At 37.8% G+C, this 14,232-nt stretch overlaps 1 protein-coding gene across 5 annotated transcripts in view; it reads right to left on the bottom strand.

The window, feature by feature from the left end:
* The window catches only part of LOC122866295 (metabotropic glutamate receptor 4-like), a 151,663-nt gene that overhangs the window by 63,678 nt on the left and 73,753 nt on the right, over positions 1–14,232 (bottom strand). For all 5 annotated transcript variants that reach the window (XM_044175765.1, XM_044175781.1, XM_044175758.1 and 2 more), the window contains one exon: positions 5,272–5,488. In XM_044175765.1, coding sequence (XP_044031700.1) covers positions 5,272–5,488 — 217 coding nt within the window. The remainder of the gene's footprint in view (positions 1–5,271; positions 5,489–14,232) is intronic.

The raw sequence follows: 14,232 nt of genomic DNA, 5'->3' as shown, positions 1-14,232 counted from the left end.
TAGGGTACTGTATCTAATACTAAAGATCAAAGTTCAAGCAGCAGTTCTTGCTTAAGATATTGGCTTTTACAATATCTCTGCAGTAAGAGAAATGCATGACCATTAAGTCACCGACAGGAAGCCCCTGAGTGGAGAGAGAGAAAAGCGAGAGTAGATGAGTGATTATTCAGCCATTCTCCTTGCCCAATTAAGCAATGACAAGTAATTGTTTCAACAAATTGCAACAGGACATATCTGAGGCACTCAGGGGTCATTTGCGGGATGTCAAATAATAAATAAAGACATAACTGGCTGACAGGCGACACACGAGTGTGGACTAGAGATTAAAAGGCCATATGGATAGAAGCAGGAACATCGCTGAGTGTGCTGTGATCTCTTCCCCAGATGAGTGTGGTCATTTAGAATACAGATGTTCAAATGTCTCCCTCACCACATCCTACAACATTTTTCCATCAATTAACCTTACAACTTTACATGGCTATTTTTAAAGGATAGTTCTGGTGATATTATATCACTATATCTTTCTCAATGTCATCAAATTTCATGAAAAGACCAAAACCAACAATGAATTGATCTTACTAACAAGCATTGCCTGCATATCCAAAGCTTGATATACTGTAGCTGATTTCCTCTGTGTTATAGAGCTCCATTGTTGTACAAAAACCATTTAAAACACATCAATGAGCCACACCTTTACACTGGGTACATACTCCTTCATTATGACGAACATGGGAACTGCGGTTTATTTTAAGTCGAGACCACATACACCATCTTGCTGCTGCTGTATGCATCAATCCCGGCTGAAAATAGTCCCCAACAAATACAATAATTATTCCTGTTTGAGTAACGTTTGCTAAAAACTGCAGTGCCCAGCTGCTTTAGTAAATTATTAAGAGGTGTTGTGAGCTGTTTTTGAAGACTTACGTACAATTGGGCTTGGAGCTGAGATCAACAGACAGGGCAAGGATGTCAGAAAGTACTGAGAGATGGACTAACACTGGTTTTGGTCTTTTCATAGGATTTGTTGACTGTAAGAAAAAATGTAGAATATCACCAGAATAGAATATCCTTTAGCTAAATCATTCAAAGAAACAACTTCTGATGAACCTGAAAGATTCTTTGTTTGTAAGAATCAGTAAATAAAGTTCAATTAGACTCTACCTTCCTCTATCACAGTTCATATTTTACTTTCTGTTACCAGGCATAACCTCAATCCAGTCTAATATTGTCTGTTCTCTGTATCTACAAATAAATCACCCAGGAGCAATGCAGAGTTATTTGTGTTCCCCTTTTCTTTTTCTTCATTTTACATTTCCCACATACGCTTATTCATCCAAACTCTTTGGCTAATGCTTGTAATCCTCCTCGTCAAACAGGGACAGCAGTTACTCCATTAGCAGGGTTTCTCATGTTGATGTCAGGCAGGCCACTGGTTTGCAAGGGAATCTTGTTAGGGTTCTTATTGACATTGTGTTTCATTAACTTGATTAATGACATCTATTGGGGCACACTCCACAGTAATCAACATCTCTGCAGAGAGGGGCTGTCTGCAGTCAAGAAATGGACTCTCTGTGCTTCTTCTGCCCACACTTGACTGGCCTCTCTGTGTCCTGTTTGTTTCCTAAAGGCTGCACTCAAAAAGAATCTTATATTCATAAATACCAAAGTAGTAAGTAGTAAGAGACCATGAAGTAGACCCCAGATGACCATTATGAACTTTCCATTTCAGAAACTGTGTGTGTTCCAGAAAATAGGCCCTTTGAAATTAAAGAAATAATGCATCTTGTGACCATATCAGCCAGGAATACATCACTTAAAGTAAGATGCTCCTACTAAATTATTTGGTGATACAAATGCTCATTCTGAGGCTCATTACCTCATTCTCCTGCTGTTTGCTTTGATTTCTTCACTATTTAATAATTATTGTAAGATGCGCATTTGTTAGTCTGGCACTTAAGAAAAGGTCAAGAAAATGTTTTTGTTAAATATTAGTTTAAAAATCCTATACACTACACTCTAATTTAAATGTATTACACTGTCATTCGGATAGGTTTTGTGTTAACATTTGAAGGACAACAGACACACATTTTCATTCATCTGATGTTTTAAACTTATATATAAGTGGTTTTATACAAAGCAAAATAATTTCTTTCTCCATCTCTGAGTATCCTACATATCTCTCCCTTTAGGAGGCGTCACATCCTGTGTCAGTGCTTGGGAGATGAGAAGCTGCTCACCTCAAATAGCCCAAGAAGAGGAACACTGAAGGGCACAGATTTCCAGCTCTAAGCACGGCAGGCCAGGGAAGAGAGATACAAAAGCAGAGATCAAAAAACCCCACCTGTATTCATATTTACCTTTCATCATCTGCTTTTTACACACATTGTACTTGGTTATATTTGCTAGCTCTCTTAAGGGAGAGAGGGGAAAGCTGTGCTGGTGCAACTCCAAGCAGGTGGCTGCTGGGCTGCCAGGGCTGTTGCTGTGGGAGCTGACTCAGATAATATGCTTTTTCGGCTTATTTTCTTGGTACGTTTAGCTCACAACAATGCTATCTGGCAAAGTAAGTGCGCAAGTGCGGCAGTGAATTAACAGTATATTTGCAATATAATATATCAACATAAAATCTTTCCACTGTCAAGGGATTTGATGGCTTGATAGTGTAAGAGTACACTATGGAGAGTATTTCAATTAAGAGATCAAACTGAAAGCAAATCACTTGGCAGGAAAATATCTAATATCTGTAGAGTTTTCAGAGCCAATTACTTTGATTCGATTTGATAAGTGTTGATTGGAGAGATGTTTATCCACTCAGAGCTGGAACAAACCTGGAATGAACTTTATGATGATAACGTTGACAAAGCCTGATTCATATTTTTATATATATAGAAATAAATTGAAGCATAATGCTTGCTCATAAAAATAATACATGAAAATCTTAGCTACAAAGACTATACAACCACCAATAGTATGCAAGGTACTGCAGATTAAGGCTGCAACTAATGATTATTTTCATCTAACCTGTCAGGTATTTTTTTATTAAGTGATTTAAAAAATAGTAAGACAATAGTGAAACATTTCCAACGCAGTTCCCTAAAGCAGAAGGTAACGCCATCAAAATCCTTGTTTTGTCCAACCAACACTCTAAAACCTGATAATATTCAGTTTACTACCACACATGACAAAGAAAGAAAAGCAGCAAATCCTAACAATTAAAAGCTAAAACTAGAGAATGTTTGGCGTCTTTACATTAAAAAAAGACAAACTACTAATCAATTGTCAAAATATTTGACCAGGTTATTTTCCAGTTGTTCCACTAACTGATTCATTGACTAATTATTTCTGTTGAGATGAATAAAATAATTTTTGTATATTTGTACCTAACCTAATAAAAGAGACACTCAGATAATTAACAGGGAGGGTATTGAGGAAGTTATGGTTTACAGATTAATAATTTATAACTTAATATATCTTTGTGGTTAAATCCTTGAGCTATATCTGCAGTCTATTCTGCAAAACAGGTATAATTCCTGACTAAACTCTTGACTAAAATGTTTAAAAATTCTAAATGGGATCAAAACATTCTTTATTGAAATAAATGTGTGGCTTGGAATGTGTTCAGGTATTACTTCTTCTTTAATGTTGGTTTACATCTAAGAAATGAGCATATAATTCTGTTCCTTTTTTTCAAAGCAAATGAATTCTATGATTTGGAAACAAGACAAAAATGTATTTAAACAACATAAATTCTTCTTGGATTATCCATCATAGTTCTGTCTTGCACATCATTAGATGAGGATGATCATTTAGAGTTGTTGTTGACTGCACTGAACATGACCTCTAAGTAGTCCTTGAATCAAAATCATGCAACGGTACAGTATATATGACACTGTAGGTTACTGGCAGTTTTTTCATTGTTTTCTCATATCCCATGTGTCATACTGCCAAATAATTGTACCTCAGCTTGGGTATCTATCTAGACTCTTCCAAACTAACAATTAAACAAAACAATTTAAAGAGACATTAATTTCCTGATTTTTCAGCTCTGATATAATCCCTACTAAAAGAGCCTTACATGTTTTACTCAGACATCTCTTATTTTCCATCCCTCAGCTGTCCCTGACTTGTGCCCAGGCGATTAAGTGTTCAGAAAGTGACAGACATTATTGATGAGCAACCACAGCCAAGCTGGTCTCATTCTGTCCAGGCAAAGTGCAAGCCGGAGACATGACCGGGGCACCTTAAAGTCTCATCCTTTTAATTACGCTCGTACTTACCCAACCAAAACACTCAAACTCCTTGGGAACTCCTACAGTAGAGTAATTTGTTGGAAAGGGGTACACGCAAAGGGAAGACAATCCAAAGACTTGGTGGGTCGGGTCATGAGAGCCATGGCACTCCAACATACAGTCTAAGTTTGGGCCAGAGAACCATAACGAGGTCAAAGACACCAACACCCTGCTACACTGGACACAAAAAAACTGAATTTTTCATCTTTCCCATCTGACTTCAGTCTGACAGAACAGAAAACCTTGTGCTTCACTCGCACTTTCAGGGATCTACAGATCTACAGCATTACCACCTGCATGTGAGTTTTTTTTTTATGGTTTTGGTCAGCTCTTTGTTTCACTGTGCCATTTAGGTTGTTTGCAGGATTAAATCCTTTACATGCCTGTATTAGAAATGTTATTCATAATTATCGCATTTCTGTTTAATTGTTATTTTGTGGTTATCTTTCTTATAGTGTGTGTCTGTAACTCATTGTTATTGCTGCCTATCTTGGGCAGGACACTCTGGAAAATGAAATTTAAGGATAAATAAATACAATTTTAAAAAAAGGTGCATCTGAGTATACAGCAGTACTGTGGCAGACCAGATCCAGTGTAGACACTGACAGGGCACTGTAACTGCTGATGTGCTGCTCTTACTGCACAGCCAGAGAAGAAGGTGTAAAAGTGACTAAAAGTTGCGTAGGGCTGCAGTGGCTCTTTGGATCTAAATGAAGCTTTAAAGCCATTCACATCATAAGCAAATGTGTAGCTGTAACAGACATCATGTGCTGTTTTCCAGGCATTTGTACAGTATGTGATGTGGTGGTACATATTAAAGTTTGTAATTGACTGGCTGTTTGCATGTTCCAGGATCAAATCTAACATTTGTCCTCACTAGTTGATTTTTGCTTGCATGTCTCTGAGTTTCACCGATTTTCTACAGTACTCTTCCCACGCCCAGTGCTAGGCAATAATGATATATGAGGCCAAGCGTACTCACCGTCCTCCCGAGACTTCTGAATGAAAGCATCGACGCCGCTTTCCCCGTAGTTCCCCTCTGAGGCCACTGTGGAGACGTAGTTCCAGCGCATGGCCTTGACAATGTCCACCATGGCCTGGGCCTGGTAGGTGTCTGGAGGCACCACACGTGAGAAGAAGTCGTAGCGGGTGTTGTCACTGAGCTCTGGAGCTGTGGAGGCGTAGCTCACCTGGGGTATCTGCACAGAAAAGAATATTGATAATATTATAAGCTTGAAGTAGCTTCTAGTGAAAATATAGGAAGTGAGTAAAGAATATAGGGGCAAGGCAAGTTTATTTGTGTAGCACCTTGTCTAAAGCCTGTCCTGCGTTAACGAAACCTCCATCGTGGGTTAATGACCGTGTCCGGAGTATTAGAAGGCGTGTAGACGTGCTGAACGAAAAATCTTCCAAATTATGGTGCAATTTTAATATGAAAGAACGCAGGTAGCAGCCAACACAGCGGAAGGAATTTGTGATCAGAGTTAGAGTCTGATGTAACTCTAAATTATTCTATAGGCTACATTTTAATCCTGACATTTAAAATTAAACCACCCGTTTGAGTCATTGGTTCTGTTGTTTCAACATGAAAATGTGAGTGACTGCCGTAAAATTGAACCGAACTATAATGTATAATGTTTAATATTGAGTCAACTGACCTCAGGAATACTCTTTGTTTCCAGTAAGGTATTAGCTTGCAGTGACTTTATGAGGTAGTCATTACTATTGCTGCTCTAGAAACAATGTGTAGTTTGAAATATATATTACTTGTAATCCTGTTCTGAATTTATTTTATGTAACGGATAATGACTTACACACTGTTACATACAACACAGTCAATCATTGTGTTTCTTTTTCCTAATAGCAGATAGTTGACTTCACAAACAAAAATAAGAGTTGAATTTTGACTTTTATGTGTTTTACTGTTCGTTGACACTGAATGTAATGTACTGCATTTGACCACACCCACTGTGGCCATGTGACCACGCCCCCTCAGCCAAGATACACAAATCTATTTGTCCATAAATCCATCAGACCTCACCTTAGTTACCTCACTCACAGCCTGTCTTGCAGCCGTAAGGCCCTGGGTGTCCAGTAACTTCCTAATGCTGAACAATGACAAAACTGAAGTGATGGTGTTTGGACCCAAAGCACACAAGGATTGTGTAAATCAGACTTTAGCTTTACAGGGTTTGCTGTGCACCCATGAGGCCAGAAATCTGGGAGTAATCTTTGATTCGGACCTGAACCTGAGCTATGAGTATTGCCAAGGTTAGATCATTTCTTTCATTCAGCAATGCACAAACTCTCATTCATGCTTTTGTCTCCAGCCATCTAGATTACTGTAATCAATCTAGATGGCTGGAGAAATCAATCAACCGCCTCCAACTTGTACAAAATACCGCAGCTAGGGTTCTTACAAGAAAATATGAGCACATTTCCCCTATTCTCGCCTCATTGCACTGGTTACCCGTGGTGTTCAGAATTACCACAGTGTATTAGGGCCTTTGTAGGTAAAAAAAAATATTAAGGAGCCGGGGGAGGGGGGTAATATTCCGGAAAAAAAAAAACTCAAAATTTTTGAGATACAAGTCGTAAATTTCCAAGAAAAAAAACTTGGAAAATACTATTTTTCAAATGTGCTTGTGTTCTTAAAGGCTCTGTACTCTTTTAAAAGGAGGGTATGCAGATGTTGTTAATAACAAAATGGGGAAGAACTGCAGACATTTATAAATGACTAAGATGTGACACATGCTTTCAAGTGGCTTTGTTGCAGTCCCTCATATCTGCCTAACTGTCTGAAAGCTCCACCTCTACTCTTATGTCTGCACTGACTCGTCTTGTATTATTAATGACTGAAAAAAACTCGGAAAACACAATTTTTCCAAGTCTTTTTCTCGTAAATTTGTGACTTTAATCTTTTACCCCTCTCCCCTGGCACCATAATTTATTTATTTTTACCTACAATGGCCCTAATACACCATTGTACAGAATTTATTTCAAAATGTTATTGCTTGTTTTTAGATCACTGAGCGGCCTTGCCTTTCTTACATTATCGACCCTCCTCACCCCTTGCACCCCTGCTCGTACTGTCAGATCTGCAGACCAGCTGTTGCTCTCGGTCCCCTGGGCAAGACAGAGGGTAGTAGACCATTTGTCCTAAGGGCTCTACAATTGTGGAATGACCTTCCATTGGGAATCAGTCAAGCTACATCAGTGTCCTCTTTTAAAACTCTTAACTAATTTTGTAGCTTTTTTGTTTTATGCTTTTATTCATATTCATATTATTATTATTATTATTATTAGTCTTAAGATTTTTATTAATTGTCTTTGCTGCATTGAACTTATTCTAATTTGCACTGTGTATTTCTTTTTGGTTTATATGTTCGTGAAGCACTTTGTAATGTTAGGTGCTATATAAATAAAGTTTATGATTATTTCAACAACAAGGCAAAGTGCTTTACATAAGACATAAGAGGCATTAAGACAATATATAAAAGAAACGCAAAGCAATTTTAAAAAAGACAATATAGGACACATAAATAATATAGAATATAAAAATAAGCTAAAATAGAATAAGACACATTAAACAGGAGAATAAAAAATAACAGTGCAGTGCAAGATATTAATAACTAGTCCCAAAGTGAATTCAATGAAAGATAAAACAGAAAGGTCTTAAGCCTTGATTTAAAAGAACTGAGTTTTCTGGGAGTTTTTTCCAGATATGTGGTGCATAAAAACTGAATGATGCTTCCTTGTATTTAGTTTTGACTCTGGGGATAGAAAGCAGACCTGTCCCAGACGACCTGAGAGGTCTGGACGGTTTATAATGTAGCACCAGATCTGAAATGTGTTTTGGCCATAAACCATTCAGTGCTTTGTAGACCACGAGTAGTATTTTAAAGTCAGTTCTTTGACAAACAAGAAGCCAATGTAAAGATCTGAGAAATGGAGTGATGTGATTCACTTTGTTGGTTATAGTGAGGACTCTAGCAGCAGTGTCTGAATCAGCTGCAGCTGTTTGATCGACTTTTTAAAGAGACCTGTGAAGACACCATTACAATAGTGAAGATAAACACATGGAAAAGATTTTCTAAATACTGCTGAGACGCAAGTCCTTTAATTCTTGATGTATTCTTGAGGTGATAGTAAGCTGATTTTGTAATTGTCTTAATGAGGCTACTAAAATGTAGGTCTGAATCCACAACTAAACTAAGATTTCTGGCTTGGTTTGTGGTCTTACACGTTAGCAAGTGAAGCTGGGCACTGACTTTTAATCGTTCTTCTATGGCTCCAAAAACAATTATCTCTATTTTATCTTTGACAAGGGAATAAACATGAAACAAGTAGATTTTCAGGGAGAGTTGTGATAGCATCCAAAAAGCTGCCTTCTTTTTGAAAACAGAGCTACTGATCCTAAACCCCCACCGAGCCTTTTAACACCAGGCCTCAGTGCTCCCTTATGCTGCAGCAGGCTGGCCAGTTCACAAGCTGAGATGATAAGCATGTCAGACTCATGAGAGGGGTCACTTGCTAAACATAAATATGTCTCTTAGCATCTAAGCACAGCATGTTTTACACACTACAAAATGTGCTTGCTTAGCTGTAGCTTCTTACTTTGATTTGAAAAAAAAAGATAAAAAAATAAGTTGTATTTATTTTATTATATTTCTTACGTTTTCCACTACTACAGGGTACACAGTAGTGGCTTTTATAATAGTAAAGCTTTATAAATGCAAGATGTTGCATCACGGCAGGCTTCTGTTGCTCCCACAGCTCCAAAGATTTTACTGATGCGTATGCTGAAGAAAGAAAAACATTACATAAGAAACATAGGAAAATAAATAGGTCAACTAAAGCACGAAGCCTTTCTTGAGTGACCATAATTTCTGGTTGTAGTTATGTTTCTCAACACAGGGGACTATTTCCAGGGATTGCACCGTGTCAGTTTTTGTAATAGGTAAACTGTGTTTGTGTAAATGGAATTTTTCATCCCTATGGCACACAGTAATTTACCTAACAGAAGGCAGGGGTGTTTCCTGGTAATGATACACAGTGTGCTTTTTTGATGAGGATCTGTCGTCACGTTTTTGTGTCTCTAAACAAAACGACGAGGTGCACTCAGTGAAACATGATCCTAATGAAAAATAGCCCTGTTTTCCCTCTAGATGCCTCTTAGCCACATGCAGCATTTCATTATCACAGACAGCAGACCTGTAGGCTGGCACACAAAACACACACACAGAGAGAGAGAGAGAGAGAGAGAGAGAGAGAGAGAGAGAGAGAGAGAGAGAGAGAGAGAGAGAGAGAGAGAGAGAGAGAGAGAGAGAGAGAGAGAGAGAGAGAGAGAGAACCCTTGATATTAAACATCTGACTTCCTCCTCTCACCAAGATGAACACCACTGTGGCCCCAACTCACTTATTTGGGTAAAAATATATAAATAAAAACTGAACTGGAGTGTTATCTTGACTGGCCCTTGGCCACAGATTGCCTGTGATACAGGACATGTATAAACAGAGAATACAGACTAGAAAACTTGTAGAAAGGTAGGTAGTTGGAAGGGATCTTATAAATGATCTAGGCGGTACTAATGAGTATGCATAAACCAGTCATTTGTGTAAGCGTGTTAGTCGTTATTTGCTATATGCTGCATTTGGTGGAAAGGTTGTGGCACCACTAAAATCACTAAAATAGTTACACATTGCTAACAGGGGTCTGCATTTAGCCACAAGGCATGTGTATAAATGCCTAAAAAGACTTCATGTTATCTGTAAACTCAGAGCACTGTCTGTTGCCCCCCACCTCCTGGTGCTGCTTTACAAAAGCATAATTCAACCCATCCTGTTGTACTGTTCCCCCTGCTTCTACACCATGTTAACCATCTCCAACCATAACAAGCTTACCATCATTACACATACTGCCTCTAAAATCATCTGCTTTCCCACACCCAAACTCTCAGATATGAATGACAAAGCCATCACACGCCTAGCACTCACAATAGTAAATGATAGTGATCACCCTCTCAATCATCACTTCACATTAATGCCATCTGGACGGAGATACAGGACCCTAAAATGGAGAAGAGCTTGCTTCAGCAGGAGTTTTGTCCCCTCTGCCATTGCAGCATTGAATAAGCTGCCTCACTGACAATGTTGTGTGTTGGGATATATGAATATATTCATGGGGACTCTATGTTTTGTTTTTGTGTTTTTCTGTATGTTGTTATGGTCATACCTGTGTGTTTTGATGTTGAACTGGCTGTGAAAACAAATCTCCCTCTGGGAAAATAAAGTCTAAACTAATCTGTATGGCCAGGCACCACATTCTACAGGTGTTTGTTTGTGTAAAAATAAACTATTTGTATAATGTAATAGGAATTTTACTGTCTCTACTATTAAATGAATTAAATATGCATGTTAAAACTTTCATGCACGTCAGTAATACAGCAGTCTTTATTACAGTCTGTTATTATAATTTTGGACAGTATAATTACTGTGTAGTTTGTTCACACTAGAAAAGTGACAAAAAGTATACTTAAAGCACACAGCATGCATACTAAATGCTACAGATTTTTGAGTGTGCTGTTGATTCACACTATTCTCCCACAATGCAATGCATAACGGAAATGGAGGAGCTGCTTACAGCTGGAAAAAATGTAAATAAATGCTGGGTGGTTGTTAAACAGCTCCAGAAAGAAGAACACAGAAGAAGAAGAAAACAAGCATTAAATCTTAGGAAAACCTTTTTTAATGGCAGCAGCTTTCAATTGCTGTTTGACAGACATCCGACGACACGCATTGTATCATTTCCTGTTGGTATAAAATGGTAAAGTATAGTAGACTATAACAATTGCAGTACATTCTCTAACATTCTCAAGTTAGCATGGATTTAGGACACAGCTCGTGTCTTTTTGTTTATCTGTTTTTTGGTGAATAAGTGTGTTATGTGTAGGTTGTTTTATGGTAGAATAAAACCAAACCAATAGTTTTAATATTATATTAAAACTTTCATTTTAATACTCATTTGATTCACATTTCATTTTAATATTCATTTGATACAGAATCTGGGGTGAAAAGTGCTGATTTCTTAGACCTATTAAATGAAACAAAAATCAAAAAATGACATGTTTCCCTCTTTGTTTGGTACATGAGGTTTGTTTGTGGTATTTTCAGTGTCTTCCACCGCAGCCTTATCCATGCTTGTCCAAGCTACCCTAGCTTGGTTTGAAATGTATTCATAAAGACAGGTTAGAGGCCAGAGTCGCTGAGGTACTTCACTTCAGTACCAAGACCTTAAGATGATTCCCAGAGCGAGCCTCAGCAGGGGAAAAACATGAAATAATGATATGGAAAACGTAATAATGGAACTGAGTGTATTCATGGACTGGAATTTTGAATAACTCACCTAACAAAGCCTAACATACTGCTGATTGAGGTTATTTAGGGATAAATAAATAAAAAAGAAAAATGTCATGTAACTAAAAGGCTCATTGAGAAATGTTCAGTATTTTCACTACAACTACTGCTCTATTTAGCAGTGTTGGTGGCATTTCTATTCAGGCATCCCTGTAGAAGCTTTACATGCTTAAAAATGCTTTGTTCGGTGGAATTAACCCCACACAAGGTGTCTGTGTCCCTATAATTGTTCTTGTTTTGTTATGTTATTGTAATGAAAAAATGGTTCTACTAGTTCTACTCCTCATCTAGCTGCCCTTTTCTTGTTTCCTCCGATATTAGGAATCACACAGAGACAGTCAGACGACAGATGGACGAACGGAGTATGACTTCGAGCCCTGCAAAATAGCCACACGGACCTGCATTGCACCAAATGATCAAGGGTTTCTTCAAATTATATTGACAGAAACCAGGTAGGGTATCCTGCTGAATATTGGATAACTCTTAAGTATGCACAACATGATGCATGGATTACGGTCTAGGACATCTTGTTACTTACATTGCATCTGAAATGAACAAAAGCACATTATTTGAAGGAGATCTACAGAAACTAAATCAGAGGTAAGAGTGAACGAGTATGTTGCCTGGCATGTGAGTTTCTCAGCTATGACACCCAACATGTTGTCTGCTGAGGACTCCGCAGAGTGCAAAGCTGTTTAATTGTTGTGACTATTAACAGGTACGGTTTTGGGCCAAAAATAGCAGATTTCTGTAACACTGTGTCAGTTGCTGTGAAGGTGGCAGGGAGGTGTGTTCATTTTCCATCCTGACCAGAATATTGCATGATCTTAGCATTTAGCACTTGACTTTGTGAATGCAGTGGGGAAAAAAACTTATTACTCTAATTTTAGAAAAATAGTTATGCATATGATGGAACTTAACATTAATAAATTTCAGTGAGGATCACGGCCCAGTGGCACATGGTATGGTATAATGTCCATTTGACTATAAAAAAAATAGCTGTTACTACAGCACCTGTCTCTGCTTGTTATTCAGTTTCACTTGAAATTACATTAGAGTCTCAAGACTCTACTCGAATTTACTGCCACACAAATAATTCATATTACAACATAACAATATATTCCCTGAATCTGTGTGGAGAGATATTTAGGTGTACAGTTTTGTGCATCACTCCCATCTGATCTCCGTGATTCGACATCTCACTCTGAAATGCCTGATTTCTAATTAAAATGGCCTATTGATATCTAGACATTAAAAGTAACATTTTCAAATGTCCTAAGATCACCTTAGGTCATAAAGCCTCTCAGAAAATTATAATTTGGCATAGAAATATTGTGTTGCATCCCTTATGTTTTACAGCATCTTTTAAGTCCTTTTAGTGACTGTCTGGTGCCACATTTCTCAACTGTTGTTTGCTTTGCTGAGCATCCTGTTGAGATGAGCAGCAACTTAATGATGATAATGTTGGGACCCGATGTGTAGGTGCAGTATTTTTCTGGGCAAATTATGCTGGCATGCAAAATAGTTGACTATATTTGCATCTGTAATTCAGACACCTGACAGATCCTTGCAACCTGCAGTGCGGCCCAAATGCAGCACATCTGCTTCAATCAAGTTGCATATGGAGAGCATGGATGGGTAAGCATAGTTTATCCTTACTACTTGGCAGTCTCATTTCACCACAGAAGAATGCTGACTTTCAACATACATAAGCTAAGCCAAGCTGTGTTTCTTCATGACCCAGCCTTATGATAACAGGGATATACTAAACTACAAAACCAATAACTGTATTCCTATTTTGTTCAAAGAAGCAATTTTCACATCACATATTAATGTCAAAATAAAACAAATCCTGTAAATTATTTATTTATTGTGATTAAAGCTGAAACAATTAATGGTTTAATTGATTACTCAATTAACAGAAAATTAATCAGCAAATATTTTGATCATTGATTTATGGTACCCTGTGGAGTTTTTGCTCTAGAGGAGAGTTTTGTTTGTCTAGTGCCTGCACATGAGGATGCACATGCATTGCATTTTTGCCAATGGGAAATGCATTCAACAGGTTAGTTAAACCTCAGAGATACACACAATGAGTTCTGGAGAGTAACACTGAAAGTAAACATTAGTTTTGGGCACAGGGCACCTTAAATCGAAAATCATTTTTCAAGCTCAATTCACAAGATCTCAAGCAAGGGCTCTGGGAACTTTATTCAGTATTTGAGAAATTAACTGACAATGAAAATAATTGTAATTGACACACTTTTTAGACTGAAGTTTAATGTAGCAGCAGTTACGATGACAACACTGTTGAAATTTCATATATTTCTGTCTTGAGGACAGGAAAATTATTGTACAGTCAAGCATGTCTGTGCTTGACATGATGGTGCTTGTGAGATATCCTTTATTCTCATGCAGCTTGCGCTGCCTTAAAACAAGTTGGTGCAGTTTATCATTGTGCTTTGCATTTCATTACAGGTGACAAATGTCGTACTTATCACTGTGTACTATATAAAAAAGTAGGTAG

The sequence above is a fragment of the Siniperca chuatsi genome, linkage group LG2 (assembly GCF_020085105.1).
Source record: "Siniperca chuatsi isolate FFG_IHB_CAS linkage group LG2, ASM2008510v1, whole genome shotgun sequence".
Lineage (NCBI taxonomy): Eukaryota > Metazoa > Chordata > Actinopteri > Centrarchiformes > Sinipercidae > Siniperca > Siniperca chuatsi.
This window is presented reverse-complemented; position numbering and strand designations above follow the sequence as displayed.